Below are 27,514 nucleotides of genomic sequence, written 5' to 3'. Positions count from 1 at the left end.
TCAAATGTATTTTGAGTGCTGCTGCCACAGCTAATGAAACAATGAGGCACGAGTACAAACGTCACACATCTGGGTTAGCAACTTGCTTGATTAAAAAAAAAAAAAAATTTCCAAACCCAAGCTAAGTCTAAAATTCAGCTTCTTACTGAGAAAAAAAATGACATGTTAAAATGTCATCACCCTAAAAACATCTGTAAAATGTTACAACCTACCCAAAATCTATTTTCATCTAATCAAAGAATAACAGTGTGTTGTCCAACTTTCACACAATTCTGCTCTCATACCACACTGACAACAAATTAATTCCACAGACTAGCCATGCAACCCAGGTTGTGTGAAAGCAGGCAGAAGTGTCTGAGTATAGCAGATTTATTTAGCAGAGGATATATAAATATACCTATTTAATTACATATCTATTTGTGTATATTTTGGCACACAAACACAGGTGGCCCCCAACATACTGTACCCTGCCACTCACAGAAAGCCACAGAACAGTGGTATGTTACAAGACACAAAAATGAGACTGCTGCAAGCAAGAAGAGCAGACAAGACTGTGGTTTGCATGAACGCAAACAGAAATGTAAACCATGGCACAGAGAAGCAGTCCAAAGTTTGCAAGCCTTCCTAGCATCCTTGTAATAGGCACCGAAGGGAAGGTGAGCACAGAAAACCATCTGGGACTGTGAACAGCAGCAATGAGAAAGCACAAAAAGGATGAAACAACTACACAAAATGGAGTGACCTGCTGATAAAAATAGATCTTTCAACTGACTGTTAAGGATCTGCAGGATTAGATCATTATCTCTTCCGTTCTTGTTTGGTATCAATATTTATTTGTAAAAGTTGGATGTAAGATGGATAGTTAGTAGCAAACAGACTCAAGTTTCATCAAATACTGCCTGTTCCTCATGCCTAAGGGATGGTACACTCTTGGACAGAGGTCAGCTTTTAAGAAAAAGATCCACAAACAGACACACAAAAAATACACACAAGCTAAATGCTGCTGAACTGCATCCATTCTAGGAGCAAAATGGTATGATCCTCACATATTCTGCTGTTGAAGCCCCTCTGCATCCAGGATCCACTTCTACTGGCATTCTGCTATAGGGATGTGCAGAAAAGGAGCAGAAGTGGTATCCCTCAGACTTACAAGACCTGGAGCCTGTGGGACAGCAAGAGTCACTCTTCACTTACACAGACTTGTTCCAGACCAGACAGAAAAACTTGGGCTATTTCTTACTGCCCTGCCTCACTTCTCCAAGCATTTTACTGCCACAGCTCTGCCAGTGCATCTTGTCAGCTGGCAGCAAATTTAACAGAGCAATTGAATGCAAGGGTATTTCCCCAGTCTCTGGAGCCATTTTTGAGTCACAGCAGATCAGCCTTCTTTGCTGCAGTATGCTGCCTCCGCATCTCAAACATCCACTGAAACAGTACAAATGCAAGGGCACTGGCTCAGACCAGGACTCCTTGAATTCTCTGATCTACAACCAGGTGCTGTCTGTGACTATGAATGTGACTCTTGCACAGAATTTCAAGCCCACAGATTTATGCAAGAAGACTGTAGTTAAGAAACCTAAAAAAGTAGCATAACTTTTGCATTCTGCAACCTCACCTGAAGAGAGATATCCTAACCCAGGACCTCTCTCATTTCTCAGGCATATGACATTCCTTGCATTTCAGCATCTCTTTTACTGAACTTTTTTGCTTAAGCTGGGGGACTATTTCCGACATACCCTTGATTGTTTAATCACTAGAAGAGTCTCTACAGAACTGCTCCATAGTTTGGATGGGCTTTTCCAACAGCTCACTGGTGTTCCCAGTACAGCACCCAGCCACAGAGAAGCAGGAGTGTATTATAAAGACCCCGGAGAAGTCTCCACCTTGGTGTTCAATCACTACTTCTCAGTTTCTGCAACTGTAAAACCAGTGAGGATAACAGTTATTTAGACTCTAGGTAGGACTGACCCCTTGGAAAGTGTCTGAACTGTGCTGGTGACACAAGAAAAAAAAAAAAGAAGAACAATTGTTACTAGAAATGTTTTCCCCTGAAAAACAAACACTGTTTGCTGATTTAAGCAAAAAATTTTGACATTTTCTATATCAAAACGAACGCTTCATGTGAGCTTTTTCCCTTTGTATTTGGATGGAATTTCAGGCTGCTGCTTTATGTGGTTCCTGTTTTATGTTAAGCCGCAAACACAGTCCTGCTTCACTGCTGCATTACATGCTTTCAATTATCGTGAGACACTACTGAGAAAACAAAAATTCAACTCCAGTCAGCAACTAAAGCAACATTTTAAATGCAAGCCACCTTCTTCATCATACTTGCTAAATATTAACAAAGATGAGTTTAATTTCTGTGCTAACTTTAAGAGAATGCAACTGTTATCAAATAAAAGGTGTTTGTAAATAAAATGATGTGCCTCCTCCACATCCTTCTACTTAAATGTTAATTTTTTTTCTGCCACTGTCCCAAACCTGGAAAACACCTTCACACTGTAAGCAAAGGCTCGCCTTAATTCAATGGAAATAGGGTCCAGAGCTAGGCACCCAGTCATGATCTAAGCATATGCCTCATCCTGTCTCAAATTAAGGTCTTGTGCAAGTATTTCACAAATCTAAGACAGGACTGGCCTGATCCAAAGTCAGCTGAAGGTACCTGGCAATTCTGGGCACTGATCCAACCCTGAAAAAGCCCCACCAAACCCAAAACCAACTACTTCACAGAAAAAAATGTGATCAAGGCAGCTGGCTCTTTAAGTTGAACACTCTGTCGTGCCTGCCATATACACATCCTCATTCCTCTACTCTTTGTACAAGTGGCACTCAGCTTGGCTCGCAAAACAAAGGCATGCTTTAAAGCGTGATCTGTATACACAGGGACTGGTAAAAACCACTCACACATCTTCTCTAATTGCTCATTCTGAAAAAAATCAGCAAGGTAGCAGAAAAAAAAAGGAAAGAAAAATGTTGGAAAGTAGATTAAAAAATTCCTCTTTTATCTAGAAATTATTATATACATGCTATAACCTCGTGATGCAAGAGAGCCTTTGGAAAACATCCTTCTGTCATTTCTCATTGGTTTCTGTAATTTCCTCTCCCTCTTTTTTCCAGTTTGCAGAAGGGTAGCAGCTGTGCTGGTTGGAAGCAAAGCCATTTTACTTAGAACATGTTCAAATTGCAAGGCAGTTGAGTGATGGTTTTTTGCCATTCAGCAAATGTCAGCCCATTATGATATGCAACACTCTATAACATGGTATGACCTCATGTACAAATGTCAAGAGCTTACTGAGAATTTTGCATCATTCGTAAAAATAAAGAAAGTGTAAATCAGTGGTCTGCTAGCTCATCTCTCCTCCCTTTCAACATAACTAAAAAGACAGTTAACTTAGCAGAACAAAATTAATGAAATGATCTGACTAAAATACTGAGACAATATATGAACTGGCAAAATCTCTATAAACCCGAAGTTACAGCTGAAGTGTGGGTAATAGACTGCATGTAGTCTAAGACAATCTCTGATCTGTGGCTGGGAATTTAATAACCATTTGTGTTGCAGAGACTCGTTTCAGAAGTTTTAAAAATGTGGCTGCAAAATTAATTTTTTTCTTTGGACCTGTTGATTTTTCATATGTATTACTGCATTCCCGTAAAGTTTCTATGGGAACAGATCTTATTAAAAAATAGTTTTGAGCTTGCTGCAAGAGCTATTAAGTGAAGTTGTACAGTCTGCATTATACAATGTGTAAGAATAGATGCTCCTAATATTACATTCTGGACCTAAAATCTATGCATATAAATTCATAGAAAGAAAACATGGCTCTGAGCATGGTCATCACTTCAACCACAGCAAATAAAAGATTAAATATAAGTTGTTCATTTAAAACATGCTCTAGAGTTGTCTTTAAAAAGTAGCAATCACCAACCCAACAGAAAGTTCATATAAAGCAGTCAAACATTGTACAGAAAGACAAGTCCAGCAGTAAATGGAGAAACGCCTGTGTGCCTTCTAAATGGGACGACATGCAGCATGGATAGTCAGTACTTTAAGAATTCTGCCACTGACAGCCTGCTGGCTGACTCAGCATCCACACAAATGATAATGAAGAGGCAAAAAGCCTCATGGTCTCTGGGGGCTGTGAAAAGTAAATCACTGACTAACAGCCTGAGAATATTATGTTATCTGTAGAGGGAAAAAGTGAAAGCAGTCATTTCCTCCAAGAATGGGCACAATGAAAAAGAGGATGCCTCTAAGAAGCCCATGAAACAGGTATGGTCCTACTCACACGCTCAACTTTCTCACAAAAATATTTGTGCCTCTTTCAACCACTACCTCCCTGCTATGGAAAAACACTTCTTCAGAGTCTGGAAAATGCTGTTTGATCTCAGTAAATTACATCTCACTGCTTGTCGGTTTCTGATTGATGGTGTAACTTAGGGAACAATATCTGTATGGGGAATATTGTCTGGAGAAGCAGTCAAGGATTATTGAAAATACAGTATTTATGCAGTTTAAAAATCAGTGGTACATTACGCACAACTTTTTTCTAGAGTGATGAAAAATTACTGAAGTGCATTTGGGAACAAAGGGTATAAGGTCTTTTGTCTATTTGTAAGAACACTCAACTGGTAAGACTTCTTAGTGAGTTAGTAGTGATGGATGCAAGAAAAAGTGTCAACTGCAGTTGAGCATAAAGCCAAATGCTTCTTTGACCAATCAGCAGAAAGAAAGACGTCATTGCTCAATGGTGGTCAGAGAAGGGGGAAGAAAATAAAACTGAAGAAAAGAGAAGGAAAATGAACCAAGGATCACTGATTTCTCTAAGCCATTTAGAACTACTGGAAAAGGAGAAAAAAGCCTAAGGTTTTATCACACCATGTGTTGTTTCTCCATTTATCTGATACGTCATATTTAGTTGGAAGACTTTCAGAAAACAGCCACTCTGAAACAGCAGCCACTTCTTTCGCATAAATCATCCCAGGCTTACTGAATTCAAGGGTTCAATGCTGATTTACACCAGCCACAAATATGACTTAAATACACTTCACCTTCCGAAACTTTGAATCTTTAAGGAGACAACCACAACAAAGTTTTTCACCACAAATCAAATACAACAGACACCAGAACATCAGCAACAAAAAGGTCATGACTGGTAACAGTTAAGGGACCTAAGTAACATGCATCCTTTTATCAGACATTAAGAAAGGATCCAGACACATGTGTGAAGAGAAGATTCATACTCTGAGGCCTGTGAGGCACTGACACAAGATGCTCAGAGAAGCTGTGGATGCTACATCCCTCAAAGTGTTCAAATTCAGGTTGGATGGGCCCCTGGGCAGTCTGATCTAGTGAGTGGCAGCCCTACCCATGGAAGACGGTTGTAACTAGATTATCTTTAAGGTCCCTACCAAACTGAGCTATTCTGTGATTCTGTGATAAGATTATCTTCAATGTACAAGTGCATAAAAGAAGCAAATGGGTCTGGACGCTGTTGTCAGTGCTGTCATTTCATACAGAGGATAAACACCACAAAAATTCGTCAGCTATGAAGGAAACCGAAGGAAATACTTCCCACAGACCACATAAAATTGAACTGCCAAATTCACTGTTACAGAGAGACAAAAAGCAGAAAAAGCATATGGAAGAATTAGCTCAATTCATGGAATGTAGGTCCATGCAAGTAATGAGATCATAGTTCAAAAGCAATCAACTCAGGACACCTTCAAAAGTTATAGCAAAGAGAATTTTGGAATAAGAAACAGAGTCACTCAACTCTTTGTTTTTCTTCTTCTCTATTATCCCTTACCAGCCTGCTCCAGAGAGAAGGAAGCTACATGGAGCTTGGTCTGCTCCAGCAGGACCATTTCATTTGTTATTTGTTACTATTCTACCTACTGCAGGAGCATGACAATAAGGAAGCAAGAGAAATGTTGTCAGAACACCACAGTGTAACTTCACCAACTCTTCTCTAAAAATGAATGCAGATGATGATCTCTGAGACAGCCAGGAACACTTGATGTGAAAAAATATTTATCTGTAATAGTTTCAAGCAAAGCATTATGATGTGATGAGTTTGAAAGCAAACACAGAGGTGAGTCTGTAAAGCGTGTATTGACACTGATGGGATACAAGTATAATTTCCACATGCGGTTCAGAAGGAAGAGATTAGAGGCTCACTGGAGAGCTTGCGGATCCAGGGGGAGAAATTATGAACACAGTTTATGAGAAGAAGAAAAAGACAACTGGAGCATCTTTCTTTTGAAATAGCTTTGTGAAGAGCACAGACAGGAACCATCTCTAGAGGCCTGTCATACAAATCGCAGGAATGTACACAAAATGTACATCAACTAACTGCTCTACACTATAAGACTTCTGAAACACAAGCTTGCCTGACCATACAGAAACAGTTCCACTTTACCACTATCATTCACAAATAACCCAGCTCCTACAGATTCCGTGGCACCTGTCTGACACCTACTTTCCTTCCCACCACCCACCCACATTTTGTGGATGCCTATGCCAGTTCAACCTGGAACGTGAAGCCCCAGCAGATGCACCTACCTCTTGCTTTCGACTCTGAGTAGGAGGGGGTGTCCTCCGAGGCCAGTATCTGTGTGACGCAGGTGGGACTGCCAACCCCCTGGCCCAGGTATGAGGCGGGCGGGTAGTAGGAGCACATCCGGTACTGGGAGCCCATGGCGTGGCGGTTCTCCATCCCTTTCATCTGTAGAGACAGAATTGCAACAGCTGCCCATGAAAGCTGAGCCTCAGTTCTCTGTCCACAGCCTCTTCCCCATGGGCACAAATCTTTGAAGGAGGCCATCATGGGAGCTGCAGACGCCAAATTCCTATTTACTGACCTTAGATTTCTGCTGTGTCAATGCTACCCAGTTCCAGGGGAGATGACCAGTCCTATAACAAATCTAGCAGCAGTAAAGCCAGCATGCAGCCTTACCTTAGTTAAAGCTGCATCTGGCACATGGACACATAGCAGCACAGTGAGATTCCGCACAAGCCCTCCACTTTACAGCACTAACAGGGCCATAGGAAACTTTCCAAGCCCTTCATTTACACGCACTGACCAGTGTTCGAAGAAGGGGAGGAGTCTACCCAGCCCTTACAGTCCCAAGGAGACAGAAAGGTCCCAGACCAGTGACATTCCTCCACCAAGAGCTCATAGGATAGCTGAAGACAGTTCTGCAAGACACATCCAACTGAATCATAGCACTATGTACACACAGCCACAGTGTCTTCCTTAAAATTCTGTGAGATGGAGAACTATTTTCTCTGCTTACATAGTGCAACCAAGTGATGGGCAGCCTACAGAGCACATCTGTGGCAAAGCCATAACAGCTCAAACCACTGTGCTGTGTCACCTCAGAGTCTGACAATGGCCAGACAAACTTCGTCCTTCCCAGATCAGGCAGTCAAGTTGGCAGCACTCAGAAAACAAACCTTACTCCAACACCCTGAAATGATCCAAAGTCATCTTCACGGAGAGATGGCAGTGCTTTTAATTTCTGATTTGCAAAAGATCTACCATCTGCTATTATTTGTTCCAAAACTTTACAATGTAACATGGCAGGGGGGTTGGAGATTCATGATCCTTGAGGTCCCTTCCAACCCTGGCCATTCTGTGATTCTGTGGCCACATAATGCTCAAGAAACCAAAAGCAGCCAAGTTTTTCACAAGATGATGATTTTCACGAGCAAAGTTAGTGCTAGCTGATTATATCTCCCTAAGTTTTCTGGGCAGTGAACAACTGTAAGATGGCAAGTTTGTATGAGGCACAAAGATAGCAGTGACAACAGCAAAGCATGTCAACTACGCTGCAAGATGTCACTTCTGCAAGGCAAAGTCCTCTCTGCCTGCATTTCTACACACAGTCCCACTGCCCTTGCTGGGGCAGGACTACGGGCAGCATCCCATTCTTAAGATGTTCACCTCCTCCTCCTGCACATTTACGTACATACAGCTAAAAAAAAAGATTACCTGATGGAGATGGTGATATCTTAGCTGTAACAAAATGGAGGGAGGGCTCCCCGGCACAGAAACCACCACATTCTTGCTTGCATTTTCTGCAGAGCATATGCAATGACCTGTTTCCTTTCAGACCTTTTTTTCAGAGTTTTTCTCCATTTCTTAAAAAACAACTCACCTAAAATCTCTGGATTCAATGAATTATTACTACTATTATTATTAGTGTGTGGTAGCTGGCTAGCAAGAGACATGTTTTATAATCTTATTACCCACACCAAGTCTATGAACCACAGTCCAACCGACAGCCAGAAGCTTGGCTCTGCAAAGAATATGCTTGTGTATTAACCACTGAAGAAAATCTAAAAGCTTTTGGTTTTGTTTTATTAAACTGTTTAGAATACACACCACAGTAAATCTGAACCATAAGGTTTCCTTTTTATAGTGCTTAGCAATCCTATTCTACAGTAACAATAAAAAAACAACCAGTCATAAAAATTCTTGACCTTAGTGCTGCATTAAAAAGGGGGTTTAGGAGATGATTACCCAGTGAGAAGGGGCACTGGATCTGTATTAACTCCCGCAGCTCTGCTGAGTTCTTGCACTTTTTTTGAGTGCTACAGCCAGAAAGAGAGTTAAAAAGAAACGAGAGGAAGCCAGCGGCTACATGGGTTGTTTCTAATTCAGGGCAGTGCAGCCTTCCAAGAGCTGGAGCTGGGTGCTCTGACGGGTACTGCTCCACAGGCCATTTCCTGAGAGAGCATCAGGGTTTCAGCTCCAGGTCATGCATGGATGACAGAAGAAGATGCCTTGCCCTCTGACATCTCCTGCTGACTTCATCACTGTCTCCCATGAGGTCAAAACAGGCAAGGGCTTGGATGGCCCCATGAACTACTCTGATCTGTCTTACCATCAGCTACACTCCACGATAACAAGGGGTGCTTTTGGTTGTGAAAGGGCGTAACACAAATTCTGCATACTCTGCCTTCCAAACAGACACCTTTCATCAAGCAACCTCACGTCCTCCCACTCCCTCCTCTCCTCTGGCAAGCCTGGCAGTTACACCCATGGCTGCCCACAGTGCCTGATCTCACAGCACTACTATTCTGTCTCCCTCATCTCTGCCCTCATGAGGCCTCACTTGTAGAATTGCATCCAGGTCAGAGGTGCAAGAATGACACAGAGCTGTTGGACTGGGTTCAGAAGAAGCTCACAAAGATGATCAGAGGGCTGGAGCACCTCTCCTACAAGGACAGGCTGACAGAGCTGGGCTTGTTCATCCTGGAGAATGCTCAAGCATTCTCCTCACTGCAGCCCTCCAATACTTGAAGAGAGCTTAAAAAGAGAACAGAGACTGATATTTTACAGTCTGATAGTGATAGGGTCAGAGGGAATGGTGCTAAACTAAAAGAGGGGAGATTTACATTAGAGATTAGGAAGAAATTTTTCACTGGGGGTGGTGAGGCACTGAACACATTGCCCATCCCTGCCTCATCCCTGGAGGTGTTTGAGGCCAGGTTGGACGGGGCCCTGGGCAGCCTGGTGTGTGGGAACATGAGTGGAAACCTTGCCTACCTCGTCTACCTAGCATTCCCTCCAGCACCACACCACTCATGCCTTCCCCCAGCCACAAGATGAACAGCTGATTCACCTCACTGACTTCAGGGGGAGGGCACATGTCCTCTGAGAAGCACACCTGGATCAATCAGCATTTATAGGTTCTTTGAATAGTACAACAGAGTGTACTTTCAGTAACTTATTAAAGGACATATACAAGCAGCAATGATACACTTAAGACCTATGAACAAATAAAGAGGGCCTTATAAAAGAACGTGCATATTGGAAATTCCTTCTCTGTCTGCTTGCAGAATCAGTATGGGGAAACAAGAAGCAGCAATTTATCCACTAGAAGCATAACTATAGAGCCAGTGCAGCTCTATAGCAGTGTCCAACAGTGATACAGCACGTATCAAAAGCCTGAGGAGCACAAACAGGATGCCCCTGCATTGGTTCAGGACATTCCAAAGAGCCCTGCGAAAAAAATCTTCTGCACAGCTGGAGGGAGAGCAGGATGCTTCTCCCAGATTCCTGGCAGCATCTGCACAACCTCTGAACATCTTCCTTGTGGAGGAATAACCACAAGGAATAAGCAAAGATGGTAGTGAACAAAAAGAGAAGAGGTGAGGCAGGCACAGCTGTTGGCTTGCTCCTTCTCCCAGCCCTGGCAACAAGAAAATGGCCTACCCTTCCCGGATGGCTGATTCCAGACAGATCAACCTATGGCCAATTCTTTATTTGTGGAAGCTGCCAGCTGCAACCACCTTGCAAGCAAGCCAGTGATACACCTAGTATGATCTGAATATCTTGCAACTGATCCTGACTACAGGCATTATTCTCAAGATGAAAAAGTATGAAGTCACAGATGCTAGTCCTGGATGACAAACAGTGACAAAAGTATTCAGAACAACAAGAGGTCACAGTCTACCACTATGATTTGGATGAGCTCTATAAAATAAGTTGGCCCATGCTTTTCTGGCATCTGCTTCACCCATGACTCATCAACACCTAAGTTAGAACAAAAACAAAAATTACTGAAACACCACAGGAACTCTGTTAAGAGTTTGCACAATCTCCTCCTTGGTCTTAAAATTAAAGATAATTTTGAGGGCATAGAATCGCATGTTGCATTTATTTCAAGTTAATTAATTTGCAAGTTAATTAATTTGCAAGTTAATTTTTACTGCGAGGTGAGAAGACAGCTGCTGGGGAGGAGAGCAGAAGGCCAGATGTTAAGGACTTCTGTTCCATCACCTGGCTGTGTGACCTTGGGCAGGACAACAGTTCTGTGCCTCTGTTTCCTAAGCTGCGAAGCAGAATGCCACTGCTTTCCCACCTGTAATGCTACTGCCCGTGAGCCGACCCTTGCAGACATGGCTGCACTCAGACTGCTCAAGGTGTTTTTGTTTCATTCATAAAACCAACTAAGCACATTTTACAGTGTGAGGAAAAAGAGACTATGACACTCTGTCCTGACTTCCTTTGATTCTAGCATAGAAAATACAGAGACATCTATATCTGTCCCTCCTTGATAGACAAACCTAATTAACCTTTGCTATTCTGTTCCAACCTATTCTTTGAGACAAAGGCAGTGACCCATAAACAATATGTTACCATCAGAATCTCAACTGCTGTGACATCTAGAGATATAGCCCTATCAGCAGTATTGGAAAACAAACTGCTTAGATTAGCTCCTCCAAGAAATATGGATTACATTCATGTCACACATGAGCTGTCAGAAACATTAGGATACTTTTAGCATAAATCTATACTGTGAAGGGTATGTTATGAATACAGTATATAATACACTGCTTATGTATAAAACCAGGATTGCGTCCGGTGACTTGTGCAACGTATATGTATGCACACATCCACAAAAACACATATTTACACATTTCACATGTATTTCTGGAGAGTTTTCTGCACTGTTCTGTAAGAAGCCCAGGCTTATTGGAGGGAAAAACTGAGCCAGAAACAGGTTGTGGAAACCAAAAAGAGCAATCCTCTTTACAAAAGAAGTAGCTACCATTAGAGTTCAGATTGCTAGTTGCCCTTTCACAGACATGTTTCTTTGGACTTAGGAAAAGACAGTTTTGCATGTCGGTTTCTTCTCAAGAAATCCTTAAAAACTGTTCTTTAATTCAGCCACGTGAATTATTTCACTTCCAAATAATAACAATATTAGAAAATGTATTCAAATTTCTCAGTGTGACTCTGTGTTTTTCATAGTTTTGCTCTGAACTGTTTTAAAGAAGGAATTAAAAAACAGTGGTTCTGGAAGTGAAAACTAAGTGCATTAAAAAAAAAAAAAAGGAACAAGAAACTAAGCAAAAACCTTCAGCATTAAGCAAGCTATATTAAATTCTGAGATTTGTCCAAAACCTTTTGGCCAACCTTAAGCCTTGCCCTAAGAAGGAATAACAGGAGTAATTACCAGAGTAACACAAGAAAGTCCTGCGGTGGTGCTCAGTTGTGGGGGCACATTCAGCACCTTATAGGTCTTTAGTGGTCTGGCTGCAGGAACCAGCAAGGTTTCAACAGTTTTTAGGGGGACACCAATGCACAAGGAGTCACAATTATCACATGCTACCAGTGTCACTGCCACCTTACAGAACTTAAATCTGATTAGATTAGGATTTTGCCATCCAGGTTTTTGTTTTGTTTCTGCGGTTAAAAAACAGACTGGAGCCACCTCAGCTTTTTCCAGTTACACTCCCTGTGCAGGTCAACAGATGAGTGCCAGAAGCATCAGCTTCTGCTGCGTATCAATACACTGACTTCTGATACTCATGTTAAGGAGCTCATTTAACTTGTTTAATTTAATTGGACTGAATGTGCATAAATTCCTGTTGTAACGAACTATAATTAGAGATACGTGGCAGGGTCCAGCTGCCCACAGAGAAGGAGAGGGAAAGGAGACACACAGTAACCACATCTGCTATACTTCCTCTCACACCTAAGCCTGTGTTTTCTTAAGATGCAACATCAAGTATATCCGATCATCTGCTTTAGAGCTGGGAGAAGCAGCAAAACGTGACTGAAGGGTTACAGCTGAAGCTGTCATCTTCATTACATTTATCAAATCATGATGGATACAACTTCTGGTGTAGTTATATACAAATGAATAAAACCCACACAGAAATATCTCAAAAATGTACATCTCTACAAATCCACTGAAGCACACGAGCCTCTCTGCAAAGAACAAAGACTAATGAAATTTGACATTAATCTACATTAAAGATTCAGTGATTCAGTTTATTTCCCAAGGCTCAATGATGCATTAATCCCCATCTCTTCCCACACACGCTCACACGTTTCCTCCCTGACTTTTGTCCCTTGCTCCTTAAATTCTCCGACAGCAGACAGCCAGGCTGCTCAAGGCCTGCCTGCACCCAGAAGTTACGTTATTTTAAGTACGCAATTCCCCTTGCACTAGCAGCTGTTCCAGGACAAGTGAGCACCTGCCAGCTCATGAGGTGGGAGTCTTGTCCATACTGCCTGAGCCCTTCCATCAAGCAGAGAGCTGGCTTGTGCCCACGCACATCTACTACAGCCCAGCAAGCTGCATGGCAGGCATTGTGCAGCATTATTTGGTTAAAGGAGGAAAAAACAAAAACCCTAACCAGAGCAGTCAGCACCACCAGCCACATGAGCAGACCCATAAATGGAACAGGTTAAGAAAATTTTTCTATCCCAAAACAAACCTATCAGTACAGGCAGTCCAGCAAAAATGCTCATGTAAACGTAGCTATGCGTTTTCTCTATAGAGAAGCAGCCTGTGTAAGTCTGCCAGCAAGCCCCTTCAAGGTGTAAACAAGGTTTCTTTTTTTTCACAGATTGTGCTTTAAAACTCCCTGAAAGCCCTCACTGTACTTAAGTATCACATTTCTGTGATCTTCCTTTGCTAATTTAACCATATCCAGCAGCTGAGATCTCATTCTTCTTACAACAAAATGTGTTCAGGACCCCAAAGAGTTTTCAATTTCAGCACTGCCACGCCCACTGCCATCAACTATTAATAGCCTAGCACTCACTGCAAAACTTTTAATAATTGTTTGTGCAGTGCTATGCTGGCATAATGCTATGCAAATCCTGTGATTCGTAACTCTCCCAGCAATGACCATCTTTCTTGCAGATCAGTCTCTGAGAAATATCATGTAAGAGACAGGACACCGACCCTGAACTAGACTTAGTGCTTCTGAGCAGCAGACGTGGGTTCTGGTTTCAGGCCATTTAGAAGCTGGGGAGGTGTTACTGCTGCAGGCAGTAAGTCTTACCTCTAGCCCCTCTGCACAGACTTCTTATCACAACAGTATTAGGAATCCCATAACATTGGCCTAGAACAAATTCAAATCAAGGATGAGATTACAGTAAATTTATGTAAATCATGTAAAACATGATTTCTCCTGCAAACTGGAAAGCTGGAAATAAGCACCTGAGGATTTGAGCCTGCTGGTGGAAGAAAATCAGTCGTCTCTGACAACAATCACATTTTTCCCTTATCAACTCCTTCATATGCCTCTAATTGGAATGGGACCCAAGTGCAAGTTAGCTACAGGTTCTGCAAGGTGAGAGTAAAAAGCACGGAAAATAGGCAATTGCATTTATTTCTTTAGTGGGTATCCTCAAGAACAAATGTAGTGAAATGTATAAAATGTCTATGATGCTCAGTCTTAGAATCATAGAATCAGAAAACAAGTCATTTTTGAGAGATCTAGATGACCATCCAAGATGCAATTCATAGAATCACAGAATGATAGAATCCGTAGCATTGGAAGGGACCTTTCAAGGTCATCTAGTCGAACTCCTCTGCAATGAACAGGGACAACCACTGCCAGATGGGGTTACCCGGCGCCTGATCCAGCTTCACCTTGAAAGTCTCCAGGGACAGGACATCAACCACCTCTCTAGGCAACCTGCTCCAGTGCCTCACAGTCACATTAAAAGCTAATGGTAGGTGTCAAAAGTTCGGTAGGTGTCAAGAAACAGGCAGTCTCACAGCAAGTTGAAGGGCTCTAGGCCAGGACTTACTCAAGTGCTTTATCTTCAGATTAAGTCAACAGAATTGACAGGACACCACCTTCAGTCCTACACTTAACATATAATAACACGTCCTCACGGGTTCTGATCCACTGGCAGTACATATCATTTACTTTCCTATTTGCTAATTAAGCAAAAGCACACACTCTTCTATTGCTTGGAAGACTTGTGAAGCAAGGCACTAAGCTTGCAACAGCTTTACTTTCACCACACAGAAATACACCAAACAGTCCCTCATTTGTGTAGCATCAGCATCAGGCTCTTCCTACAATAACATCATGTCAAAGCTTCAGAAAAATAACTTTCATATCTGAATTACTGTGTTCCAATGTGCGGGGTCAATGCCAGAACACCGTAATCAGAATTAAACCTAAAGAAGGACTGCCAGCTTGCCCCATCACAACCCACAGAATCCTATTCACACCTTGCTTTGACTCATTTTTCCCCTGGTCTGGTAACCAAATTTAGCAACTACAGAGGCTGCTACCAATTAATCTTACTGAAAAGATGTGAAGGTCATTGTGGTGAAGACAATCAATGCACTGAAAAAAGAAAGCTCTTCTGTGAGCTAACACAGCTGAAGGAATGGAGATACATCTTCTCCCCATGCAACTGGATTCATGTTGAGAAAGGGACATGAAATAATACTAAAATGAAAGGAACATGAAATAACATTAAATGCAGTCTGCTGTAAAGCCAAGATCTTAAAATTCATGGCCCTACCAGCTGCTGCCCCAGGAGATTCCTCCTTTTCAGGAAATTAAAGGTGTCTAATGCTGAGAAAGCCTGACTTAAAGTAATGTGACCTGGTAATTGTAATTAAGCCCTAGTCTCAGCTCCAGCTTCTCAGTATTGGAAGCTAAAATGTCCTTTGAATTGCTAGAGCAACTCTGGTCACCTAAGGGGAATACCAACTATTTCCTGCAGCAAGGAGATTTGGCAGATGTTTCATTCTGCTTTGTGGAGAGGTTTCACAGCAGAGCCCTCGCAGAATGCAACCTGCACCTCTTGAGTGCCTGCTTTCTACAGGAGATTCTCCCTTTTCCTGCTCTCAGTTAAGGGACATGGACATAGACAGAGGATGAAGCTTCCTGAGTTGAATTTCAGACATGCCTAACTGCAGCCCAAGGCCAAACAAAGCACTCATGGTCAGGGGAATGACTTCAACTACTCTGACAAGAATCTCATGCTTTGGTAATTTCTTCTTTATCCCAATCTTGTAAAAGTACTGAGTGGGATGGTATAATTATCAAATCCTAGAGAGAGAGACCTTACTTGAATTTATATACACTAAGAACTCTGAACTGGCATAAAAAGCCCTGGTGCTAATCTATCAGATACATTGATCTATCAAAGCTGAAATCCCAAGCCCTAGAGAGGACACTGCCAGAATACACCATTAACAACAGTCCACGCCACATCCAAATGACAGCCACCAGTGCTGCAGAATATCATGATCTCTTGAACTTGATGGGATGAGCTACTTCAGTACTCTGGATGTGAAAACTGAAAGATTAAAAAAGAGGTTGCTGAAGAGCAAAGCCTCTCAGAAACGACACCTGAAGCTCCTGGGATGCAATGATGAGTAATTCTGGAGTTGTTTTTTTTTGTTTTTTGAAAACAGCCCATCATCTACTATGATGTAGATAAGACAAAATCAACTGGGTGCCTTTAACCTGTGTCTGCAATGTTCTGCCTAAGCTTTACATTGCACTCCATCAAACTCATCCATTTTGGCTAACTTTCTTAGAGAGGGTCCCAATCCCATCCCATAATCTTGTTTTTGTTTTGCACTGCCATTAAACCAAACACACAGAGTCATTATCAGCTCATCATCCACTTCACTCCTCCACACAATACCTCCATAACATCGTACCTGCCATTGTTTTCCTGACTGGCTTGACATATATGTTGTTGGGAGGCTTCGAAGGCTGTTTTTCATGGCTGACCCTACAAACGTACCCCCTGTCTCACTTGAGGAAGGCTCACTGGCCACTGCCATTTGATACTGGGAGTAGTTGTACAGGTTGTTATAGTAAGGATACAGGGATGGCTGGTAAAAACTGCTGTAGTAGGTGGAGTCCACAACCAAATCAGACGTGCTCTCCAAGTGCCCTCTGGTGGGGATGGAAGGGATGTCCTGAATGAGCATCCGTCCCTCTGGAAAAAAAAATAAAAAAAATTATGAAACAGGAGGCTCCATAAAGAGCAATATAATCCACCCTCTTGTGAACTATACACCACTGTACACCACTGCTCCTCCTGAGGGCTGGAGAGAGGGTAACATGTAGGAAGAGGTGGAAGCTGAAAGAGAAACACTGCTGCATGTCTAGTGGAGGCTCAGGTGGGCTGATGATCACTCAGAGCTTGAGAACATCACTTCTACATATCGCAGGCTGCAAAGCAAAATCAACTGAGAATTAAGACAATATGCTGGGTCCTTATGCAGCATAAGCTGGTCCCATGACGATTTACACTAGCTAATGATGCAACCTGCTACTCTTTTTGAATTACAACTGCATGCCACATCTCTGAAGTCCTTGGAAGTCAATTCCTTGTTACTGCAAAACGCTTTCTTTACTAATCCCTCTCTGCCTGGCATGCTGTAGGCAAGAAGACATTTTCTCAGCATGTCTTTAGAACTGGCAAACAGCCGCAAAGCTAAGCAAAACCGCAGCGGAGAATGCACAGCACTATCAGCCAAGGTGCCCCAGCAGCCCACATGCTAGCCCTGAGCAGAGAGGCCCTCAGTCCTTGCCAGCCCCCATACCCAAATTTAGCTAATGTTTACCTACAAATTCACAGAGCAGAACAAGCTCCCACACCACTGGCAAAAGAGGAGGAGGGATTACACACGACTTGCTGCCTGCATTCTTCAGTGCCTCTGGACTGAAGGCCATCCAGCTACACTCCCGCAGCCTGTTTAGCAAAGGCCTACTTCTACTGCATCTCTCTAAGGAAGGCGAGCTCCTTGAGGCTGCCTTAAGTCCCATTTTCTTCATTTCAGTATCAACTGCTGCCCTATGATACTTTCAAGGATGAAAAAGTTCTCACGGTATTGCTTTGCAGCCTTGTTCTGACACACTCCATCAGCTGCCCATCCAAGCCAGGTAAAACAAACAGCAGCTACAAGCTTAGAATCTCTAGCCACATAGCAAACACACATTTATGAGAGCTCCTCTGAAAACAATGCCTCCTATGTTATGATGTTGGCCCACTACAACAGAGGCAGATGTTGGTGGTACAGTAGTAGAAGGTGAACTTTCCCACCAATATTCCATTACATGTTGTTGCTGTGTGACAATGGCAGCAGAGGAGCTGTCTGACAGAACACTGTCTGATGTGGAAGTGCGTATGAAGCACTGTCACTGAATTCCTTCATGTGGAAAAAATGGCACCTAATGACACTCGTTGACACTTGCTGAACTTTTATGGAGACCAATCAGTGGATGTGAGCACAGTGAGGTGGTGGATGGTGTTTCAGTAATGGTGACAGTGAGAATGGGTCAATTCCACGGTGGTGCAGGTTTTGAGGAGCATAGCATGCAGACTCTTGTTCTTGTTTGTACTAGCAAAAATGAGTACCTAATGGTGGTGGCAATGTCAAAAAATAGGGCTTTGTAGCTGGGAATTTGCTCTATCAAATAGTATTATTATGCTCTTTGTATCTTTTGTAGTTTCCATGCAAATAAATAGGAGGCATTACTTACCAAGCAACCTATGTACATGCTTTTCCTTATCCAACTCTATGATGAAGGGAAAAAGGATGTGGATTAAAGAAAGGCAATGAGATCTCAAAGGTTGTCAGTACGAAGATGAAGCAGCATCGAGAACAGCCACCAACCAAATAAAATCTCTGAAAGACAGATGTCAGGCAGGTCTTGTTTGTTTCATATTGGTCCTTTCTTTTTCTATCTGTGTACCTTGGTTACTTACCTGTAAAAACAGTATTGAACATTTACCAGCCTCTCACAGTTGGAGTAAAGTTTCCATGGTACTGTGTATTAAGCTGTACACTAGATCCAATGAACAGTTTTATCAATTACTGTTGTTCTATGATGCCACTTTTTTCACTTCTTCAGCTGTAACAAAAACTATCTGCAGTCTTGAGTAGTACCATTCCGTGTTCAGCTCTTGCTGATTTTTTGCTGAAATCAATGAACTATGCACATTTATTAGCAAAAAGTATCCTGCATCTGATTTTTTCACCACCCATCCCTAAGAGCCCACAGTGCCACTAAAGACTTACTGTTTTAGTGCTTTCGTATTTTAATGAAATTTTAACATGGATGACATTCTGCTTCAAGGCCACTTTGTCTGCATCTTTGACAAAATCAGAACTTAGACCACTGTCACAGGCAAGCCAGCAATTCTTCCTGATAAATCAGAGCACCAGCCTGACTCCTTTCCCCAGGGTTAGCTCATGAATAATGCTGCAGTACAATTCTACTGCTTTTCATGCTGTAAATTAGAAGACAGAAGTAAAATTTTTCCTGCTAGGATACAGATTTCACATGAGATGGAGATATGCGAAGTCTGTATGTTATGCTTCACATATATGCAATCTCTTCTAAAAATCTCTGCTAAGCCTTTCCATCTGCTATATGTCATTGGAAGGAATAATACTTTCCCTTAGGAATATTACAAACACAAGAGATAAAAGGAAGACTGGGCCTCCCTAAACTCAACCAAGGAGAACTATCCTGAGATGCAGAAGAAAATGAGAATGTAGAAGAGTTTGCTATGCTTGAAGAAAGCCCTTTGAAAATATTTCATAGAAGAGAGATCTGCTTATAATCATCCCAAAAATCATAAAAGCATCCTTGATGTCTCTGTGATGTTCAGCTGGATGGTAGCGCTATGGTTGCTTCCTGTAGAAAAAGCAGGGGTGGCAGTCCTTTGCTGCATTAAGTATGAGAAAAATAAGCCTTTTGCCTTTTATCTCTTTCTACCTCCTACCTGTAGTTGGGGCCACAATTACTTGCCACCAGATGTGTATAAGTGCTTGGTTGCTGCCACTCATTTTTCTTTTCCCTAGCTGTGGAGCTGCCCCTAGTGGTTCAGAACTCAGAAACAATGGAATCCACAGTCCTTGTATAACATTCCTGACACACATCCAATCTGAGCTATGGCCATACCACTGACATGAGCTCCTAGCAAACAAGAAGAGAAAGCAGAAGCCATGAGAAAAGTTCAAGTGAAGAGATAGACAGCACCAGTTCAGTACTTATGTGATGGAGCTGTGAAGATGACCAGAATTTATTCTTCCTAAATCCCAAATCACATCATGATCCTGGAGATGGACTGGCAACATTCACCAAAGAGCAAGAGAAAGCTGCCACATGCCACAGTTCACATTTTCTTTCTGAACTTAAGAGATGAGTTTTTCTTTGATGTCATGTGACAAGTCTCTGCTTTTGTTTGGTAGCATCTGGAGAAGATTCAATGCTTCACCTGGAAGAAGAGAGACATTTCATACAAGACATGGTATTTATGTCAACCACACAGACATGTCAGGCAAGTTCAGAGCACTCCACAGGTATTCTAAGCACTCACAGTTTTGAACAAGGTTGCCAGTATTTGCAGCTCTTCAATGACTACAGGGTCGAGAGCCATGCTGCAATAAAGCGCCATGCTTTTATACCTTCAGGCTGGCTGAATAATCTCTATTACCTACTACTAATGCATATATTTCATATATACAATGTGTATAGCACATATACAACTGTAAACATGTTAAAGAGAAAGAATTTTGTTACTAATGGATAAAGCTCTGCAAGTCTTGAAGGATTTTTCTGAGTCATACAAGATCAGAAAGAAGCATAGTCTGGAACAGCCAGTACATCAAAGAAGTGCTAAGAGCCAGCAGAAGCAGAATTAACAGCTGAAGAGCACCACCAAACCATGCTTTCTATAAAAAAGACATTTAGAGACCTGCTCTAGAAGATTTAATTTTACTGTACATCCGATAGAGTTCTTGCTGCACCATGCTGCTTCTTCACAGCTGCAGTCTGCAAACTAGCAGGTGAGGAAAATGCACCGCCTCTGGGTTACAACATCCACAAAATGGCCACAGCCTGAAGATCAGAGCAGATCTCCTTCTAACACTGGCTGTAACTAAATTTGTGCAGCATGGGGCTCTTTGGTTGGTCTCTAGCTTGTGGGCAGTTCTGGACATGACATGGACCAACTGGGAGAACCTTCTCACTGGCCTCACTTCTGACTGTGCAAGGCTCAAGCAAGCTGTCCTACTGAAAGGAGGCTGCTAGGCTTTGCCTGCATTTTCTGCCTGCAAGGAGAGGATACCAAGGTCAAGAAGGCAGCTCTCAGCTTTTTTTTTTTCCAAATGTAATTCAACACAGATGAATAGCTCTGCTTGCAAGGAGAAGGTCCTCCCCTGCTTCAGAGCCTGCCGCATTACAACAGCTGCACGTGAGGGGCAGCCCTGAGGTTCATTGCTCTAAGGGGAGCGATTTTTGACAGGAATTAAGCTCTCAACAAGGCAACTGCTGCTGTGCCAAGAAACTCCCACTCTGCCCCTCAAGTTGCTCTTTTAGAACAAGGCCTTTACACTGGTCTTGGTGGCCTTCATCTTCTTTTAGAAAACTCTAGGAAGGGCTTCTGGGTCTCTGAAGCAACCAGGAGAAAAAAACCTGCCACCAGACCCAAATTTTACCATTTTGCAAGCTGCAGCTAGGGCATGACTAAAAATATGGGGCTCAGCTCGCGTAAGGAGGAGCAGAAACTGACCAGTAAAACAAAACTAAAGTTGTTAGAATTCTCACTTTGCCTTTGGGACACTAAGTCTACAGCACAGGGATGTCTGAAGCCCTCCTTGTATAAGTAGTACTCTGGCAATGAGATAATGGTATCCCTTCATGCAGTTGTGCCTTCATGCAGCTTTGCCTTCCAAGCTCTCTTCCTCTTCTCTACATCTTAATTCATGTAGAGAACCGATGCTACTTTTTTTGCACTATGTACACAGTATGAAATATGACCCACTCCTTCATAGAAGATCAATATGATGCATGGTAAATACTGCTATTGATATTGCAGTGTTGTAGGCGACTCTCCAACTCTATGGCATATTAATAGTAGTTAACCAGTAATTCATTTCAGGATGGCTAGGATTTTCTTTTAAGGAAGGTGAGTTCTCAGGGTCAGTCACAGATAAGGATCTTATATGTTCAATAACCTGAGACAGGCTACCACCTTCACTTAGCAGACCATGATGAAAAACAGTGGTCCAGTCCTCAGTTAATGCAAGCCAGTCTCAGAACATCTACTTCAAAAAACTACGGCAATTTACACAAACTGCAAAGATGCATGACAAAATCAGCACAAAAGCCTGTAAATGATCATTCTTTCCCTTTTTACTTTTTGAGATGACAGAGAAGAGATGGTACGAAGTTTTCAGGGAATTTTAAGATCTCTATCTCAACTACACAAACGTGTTTTTAAATCTACAAACCAAGAAATGCAAACACTGAATTCATGCTCATCCTCATGGGGACCAGTTATACATTGTGCAATACTCTGATATAAGTAATTTAAATATACTTGGGTGAGTTACTGATGCTGAGGTCAAGTGCACAGCAGGTCCAAACTATTCAACTTTCTTAGCCTCTAGAGAAGGCTGGCAGCATTGCATTGCCTATAGAGCATGGCTACTGGACCACATTTAGGAATTCGGAGGATAGTACAAACCTCGGACAGAAGCAAGATGGTAACTGTTTTAAAAATCAAGATGGCACATACAGTACAGTTTCAATGCCTGGGAACATGCAGTAGCACAGTTTAACTCACTGATGTGGCTGTAGTAGCTGAATAGCTGGTTGTGTATTTCATGAGGGAGATTTCGCATACAGTATGACAAGAGAATTTCACTGCCTGCATCAATTGCCATAAGTTCTTTTATACATGTATGAGAAAGTAATTCTTATTTATCCACTTGCAAAGAAACTATGCTTACAAAGGTATGTTGCTGAAAACGCAAAAGAAATGCAACTATTCAAGTAGCACATTTATTCGAGGAATAGGGAAGCACAATGAGTTTTCAGTGAGGAGGATTCCAGCTTTTGGTACTTTACATTTGCTGTAGTTTTCAATTCAGAGTGACTGTGCTCATCACAGCAGTGTCTGCATCTATCTGCACAGTCAGCCTCTGCTACCAAAGACAGCTATGCTGTTAAAATTCCAAAAATCCATTGTTCAGCCAGGAAATACTTGCCTTCATACCTCAAAAAATTTTGGATTTGCACCCGACTACTTCCCCTAGCTCAGCACACAAAGCACCCTTACACTCTACTCGCTGGCTTGACAATATTAAGTCTTGCAATGCCTTAATTCAATTCAGAGCTGGCTTTGAGTTCGGACAGTAGCCTTGAATAAGGCTGCTGTGAAATCACTCCCTAACTTAATAATCAGAAACACTGGAACAGTATGTTTCTCCCACCAGACAATCATGACAGAGCTCTTTCAGATGTGAAAGAAAGCTGGCATCGCAACCTAGTTTCTGTAGAGACATCCTCCAGGAACCAAATTCACAAGCTGGTTGAGAGGAGTATTTCTCTTTTCTTTACATTAGAAGTTGCAGATAATCTCTGGTTCCAGTGTTGAACTTTCAGCTTGCTATAAAGTTAATGTGCTAGACAATGTTCATTCCAGGCAAGGCTGAGGGGCTGTGTATTTTCTGCCACCCCCAAAAAAGGCCATTATCTGTAATTACCCATTACCATGCATAATTATTTCTTCTATTCTGGTCTATGGCCCCCAGGACTTTATGCTGTTACAGCTCACTGCATTATCTTATCAAATTTGTTAAGGAAGCTTTTTTGACCTTTTGAGCACTTGTCACAGCACCTACAAAAGCTGGCTGTAAATTGTCTAAGCATGTAATGTGTGATTTATTGTATGTACCCTGCACACTGATACCATACAAAATATTACACAGAGATACCACAGAGAAAATAGGAGGGGGAAAAGGAAACCTCTTTAGAAAGGGAAAGGAGAAGAAAGAGGCCAGATTCTCCCTGTGTGAATTTGAGGAAGTTACAGCAACAAATGGCTAACCCTGAAAACTGGCCTCCAGGGAAAGTCTTGGCTTCCCTGTTGTCATCTCATACCCTTTCCTATGCTACCATCAAAGCTTCTCCTCCACTGTTCCTTTACACAGAAGCTCAATTGCTGACAGTTCAGCAAATGGAGAGGGGGGCTTTAAACATGTTCTCTTCCCAACGCACAGCTTCTGTCAATACAGCATGAAGCGCTGAGTGTTAGAGAGACAGATTTGGTGCAATATCAGATCTAGAGGTGGGTGCAGAAAGGTCCAGGTGTTTTTCTCCCCTCTCCTCAAAGTTCTCAGCTAAGGACCAGATGCTGTCTTGCATGGCAGCATCATTTGCTTCTGCTGATAAGTCTCGGTTAATCAACACATCACGTCACTCTGGTCTGTTAGGATGGTGAGATGTGACCTTTGGAGAGAAACAAGAAAAGACAAACTGACTCCCTTTATCCCTCATCAACTCTTTTAGGAGACTGAATGTTCTCAAGACACATGCCTATTTGAAAGGGATATTCAAGAAATTATCCCTTACGTAATTCCAGTGAAAATTATTTGAAAGTTTTTGAATTGTATGATGGAATAAATTTCTTAAATACAGGATAATCTTTTATGCCATTATGATAACAATCAGTAAACTTCAAGGGCTGCATACGCACTTTAGCCTGAAGCTGCATGGCACAAATTATTTTAGTATAAGGTACACCTTTCTGATTAAGAGTTCTCCCTAAAAGTAGAGCAGAAAAGCAGGCATGGGGGCTTCCAAAAACATTCCTGAATGTAGTCACTAAGAGATGAGCCCCTGCTGTGAGGAGAAAACTCTTCCCTGCAGCTTCCAGGCGTGGCTCTCCAACAATGGGGCACTGCAAACTGGAGCAGTGGCACAAGGAAGACATGGTGTTCTGCATGTGCACAGCAGGTCACACAGCAGCCTGGAGGACTGCTCTGGACCCACTGCCACAGAGCCCAGCTCTGGAGTCATACAGGGCTGTACCCCATTCATTCACTCAGGGAAAACAAAATATGCAGTTCTTCCATGTGTTGCAGTCACAAGTCATCCAGAAAAAGCATGCTTTTTCCCTCCCTTCCCTAACTGCCAACAACTACAGCCTTATTTTGACCTCAAGAGCCAAATTAGCCCTTCTTGTTCCTTCTTCCTGGGTATCACTCACCCAAAGAAGCACGGATGCTCAGCTGCACTCTGAGCAATTTCTACCAGAGGTAGAGGTAAAAAAGTCTGTTACCAATTGTATCAGACACATGTACTAAAGGCAGCTGTGTCTCCGGCCTGCCAGATTAACCACAGCCAAAAATCTGAGCCCATACCCAAGAACATGACTGCCCAGCTGAGACATACACATTATTCTCCTTAAAGATCAAATGCATATTAAAAATAAAGAATGGCAGTGCAACAACCCTGCACCCATCCCAGGCTCCTTGCCATTTCCCACACAGGGAAAGACCCCAGTGCCTCCTCTCTCTCCTTATCAGGACACCTACACTTCCAGCCCCCTCCCACCGCCCCAGACACAGCAGTGGGCCATGGCCTGCCCACTGCCCTGCAGCAGCTCTGCAGGCCTTATCAGCAGCAAGGCATAATAAAGCTCTGTCTGCAGCCCTGGCCTTATCCGCACAAACGTCAGTGGCTGGGCTCTCCTGCTTCTCAAGGTTTGTTCCACTGCCAGAACAATACCCATCTTCAATTCTGAGGAACAAATATTACTTGTTTTCTCCTCCTAAGGATGACTCTGGAGTCGTGACTCAAGCAAGCGCTGCCTGGGGCTCAGCTTTTCCAGTTCCACCTCCACAGGGCTAAAGGGGATGGTGCATCTCCCCAAAACAGCATCAGCTAGGAAGAAGTACTGCAGGACAAAACTGATACTGTAGAGACAGCACATTTCAAGAAAATTCAGGAACTTCCAGACTTAAAGTTTTCTTCATTGTCTTGCTTGTGCATCTTTATACAAGGTACCATTTTTGTTGATAAAGTCAAAACCCATCTAGTGAAAAGACAAAGAAAGCTCTAACTTGAGCTTTCAAAGGCACAAACAGTTCAGAACACTCATAATGGGGATTCATTAAATCTTAAGGGAGAGGGTCACTGAAGGGCAAAGTAAATTGCTGCATCTTCCCGTGTCTCCACCACAAAGCCTTCCAAGCTACAGCACAAGTGTGCTGGTTTAGACCACAGCTATGTATTTGCCCATAACTATAAGAGAAACCCAGTGGGCAAGCAAACAGGACACCACCCTTATCCTCTCTCAGCCTCCAGCTTATTTAGCTTTTCCACTTTGGAAAGTATCAGTGTTGTAGGAACTGTTCCTGAACATGGAGTGGACTGGCCAGCAAGGAGTCTCAAAAGTCCCACAGCCACCTCACCAACTTCAGGCACAAGAGGAATTCTTCTTCCCCTCACATGTCAGCCCTTGGCCATCCACTTCCAGCAGGAACAACCATTGTCCAACCGGCTCTTCTGCAGTGGCAATGCTGAGAAAGGACAAATTTCTCCATTTCTTACTTCTTGTGAATGTTAAAATGCCTCTCTGCATGTTACTGAACATCTAACAAGCTCTTCTGCATTGGAACTCTGTGCTCTGCACTGCTCACCAGCCCATGTGCCTTTCTATCACCTAGAAACACCACTGCAGTGATTTTAGGTTTGCTTACAGAATGTCAGTAAAAGTGTTGCAGAGTTCAAAGCCCAGAGCAGATTCCTGTGAGACTTTTTTATAAACAGCACTGTGTTAAACTCACAACTGCCCATTCAGAACTACCTTTTCAGACCAGCAGGATAATCCTTAGAACCATTTAACTCACACAATATTTATCTTCTGTCAATTCAGTTTCTTAATTAAGATGTCAGGAGATACAAAATCAAATGCTTTACAGAATTTGCATCAAGGTATTTCCCTCTGTCAAGCAATTTTATAATGATAAAAGGTTACTAATTTAATAGAATCTTTGACACACATTTCTGATAATTCACATTCTGAAAACATCTATTAATGGCTGTATTTCTCCCCTTACCACAAATCTCAGTCCACTGGGGTCTGTTCACAAAAATTAACACCAGACGTACAGGTTTGTAGTCACACATCCATCCTACTCCAGTTGCTCATCTTAAACACTTCCATGACACCAGCTTTCTTCCTGGCGTTAGAAATTTCCCCAATGTTAAAAGTCTACAGAAAATCATTATTAATGGACCAAAGTGATCTTCAGCCAAATTCTCTACTTTTTAAGAAAAAAATGCATTCAAGTCATCCAATCCTGCTGACTTTAGTTACTGCTGAGGATGAAAGCAGAATGTCAGCACCTCTATTAACCATGTCTTCCTCTTTTCCACATACAGAATTATTATCCCACAATGGACCAAGTCGCCATTAACTCTGTGTGCGTGCATTCCTGACACAATTTTAAAACCTCACAGTTTAAAGATTCTTACTATACACAAAACAATTCTTTCAAAGGAAAATGTAATTTGAGAGGGGAAAAAAAATAGGAGAAGGAAGAATCCCCGCTAGGAGACTTCAGCTTGGCATAATAAATTTCCCAGTTACACGCAAAACTCCAATCTAACTCCAGCTAAAGAGGAACTAAAATACCACCATCGACTCCTGCAGAACTGAGAAGGCACATTTTGTTCACATTTAGTGCACACTTCATAAAAATGATCTGCTGCAAGCATTTAGCAAGCAACTTAAAAATCCTCCTATTATGACTGAAGAAATAAAATCTACAGAAAGTAATTTTTATTTCCACACTTACAGCAGGCTTCAGGCCTTCAATAAGATGTCTGTGGCAGCAAATTTCACTTCCAAAATCTTCTGCAGCTAACCAGAGACATGCAGCAGATCTTTCTAAGAATGCTGGT

The 27,514-nt window shown here is 42.3% G+C and overlaps 1 protein-coding gene across 1 annotated transcript in view; it reads right to left on the bottom strand.

Annotated features, from left to right (window-relative positions):
- LOC104914999 (doublesex- and mab-3-related transcription factor 1) overlaps positions 1-27,514 on the bottom strand; it is a 53,416-nt gene that overhangs the window by 18,190 nt on the left and 7,712 nt on the right. The window contains exons 2-3 of the mRNA XM_031557275.1: positions 16,456-16,739; positions 6,566-6,728 (exon numbers count right to left, since the gene is read on the bottom strand). Of these exons, the coding sequence (XP_031413135.1) occupies positions 6,566-6,728; positions 16,456-16,739 (447 nt within the window). The remainder of the gene's footprint in view (positions 1-6,565; positions 6,729-16,455; positions 16,740-27,514) is intronic.

The sequence above is a fragment of the Meleagris gallopavo genome, chromosome Z (genome assembly GCF_000146605.3).
Source record: "Meleagris gallopavo isolate NT-WF06-2002-E0010 breed Aviagen turkey brand Nicholas breeding stock chromosome Z, Turkey_5.1, whole genome shotgun sequence".
NCBI lineage: Eukaryota > Metazoa > Chordata > Aves > Galliformes > Phasianidae > Meleagris > Meleagris gallopavo.
The sequence above is the reverse complement of the archived record's forward strand: the minus strand, read 5'-3'. Positions and strand labels throughout refer to the sequence as shown.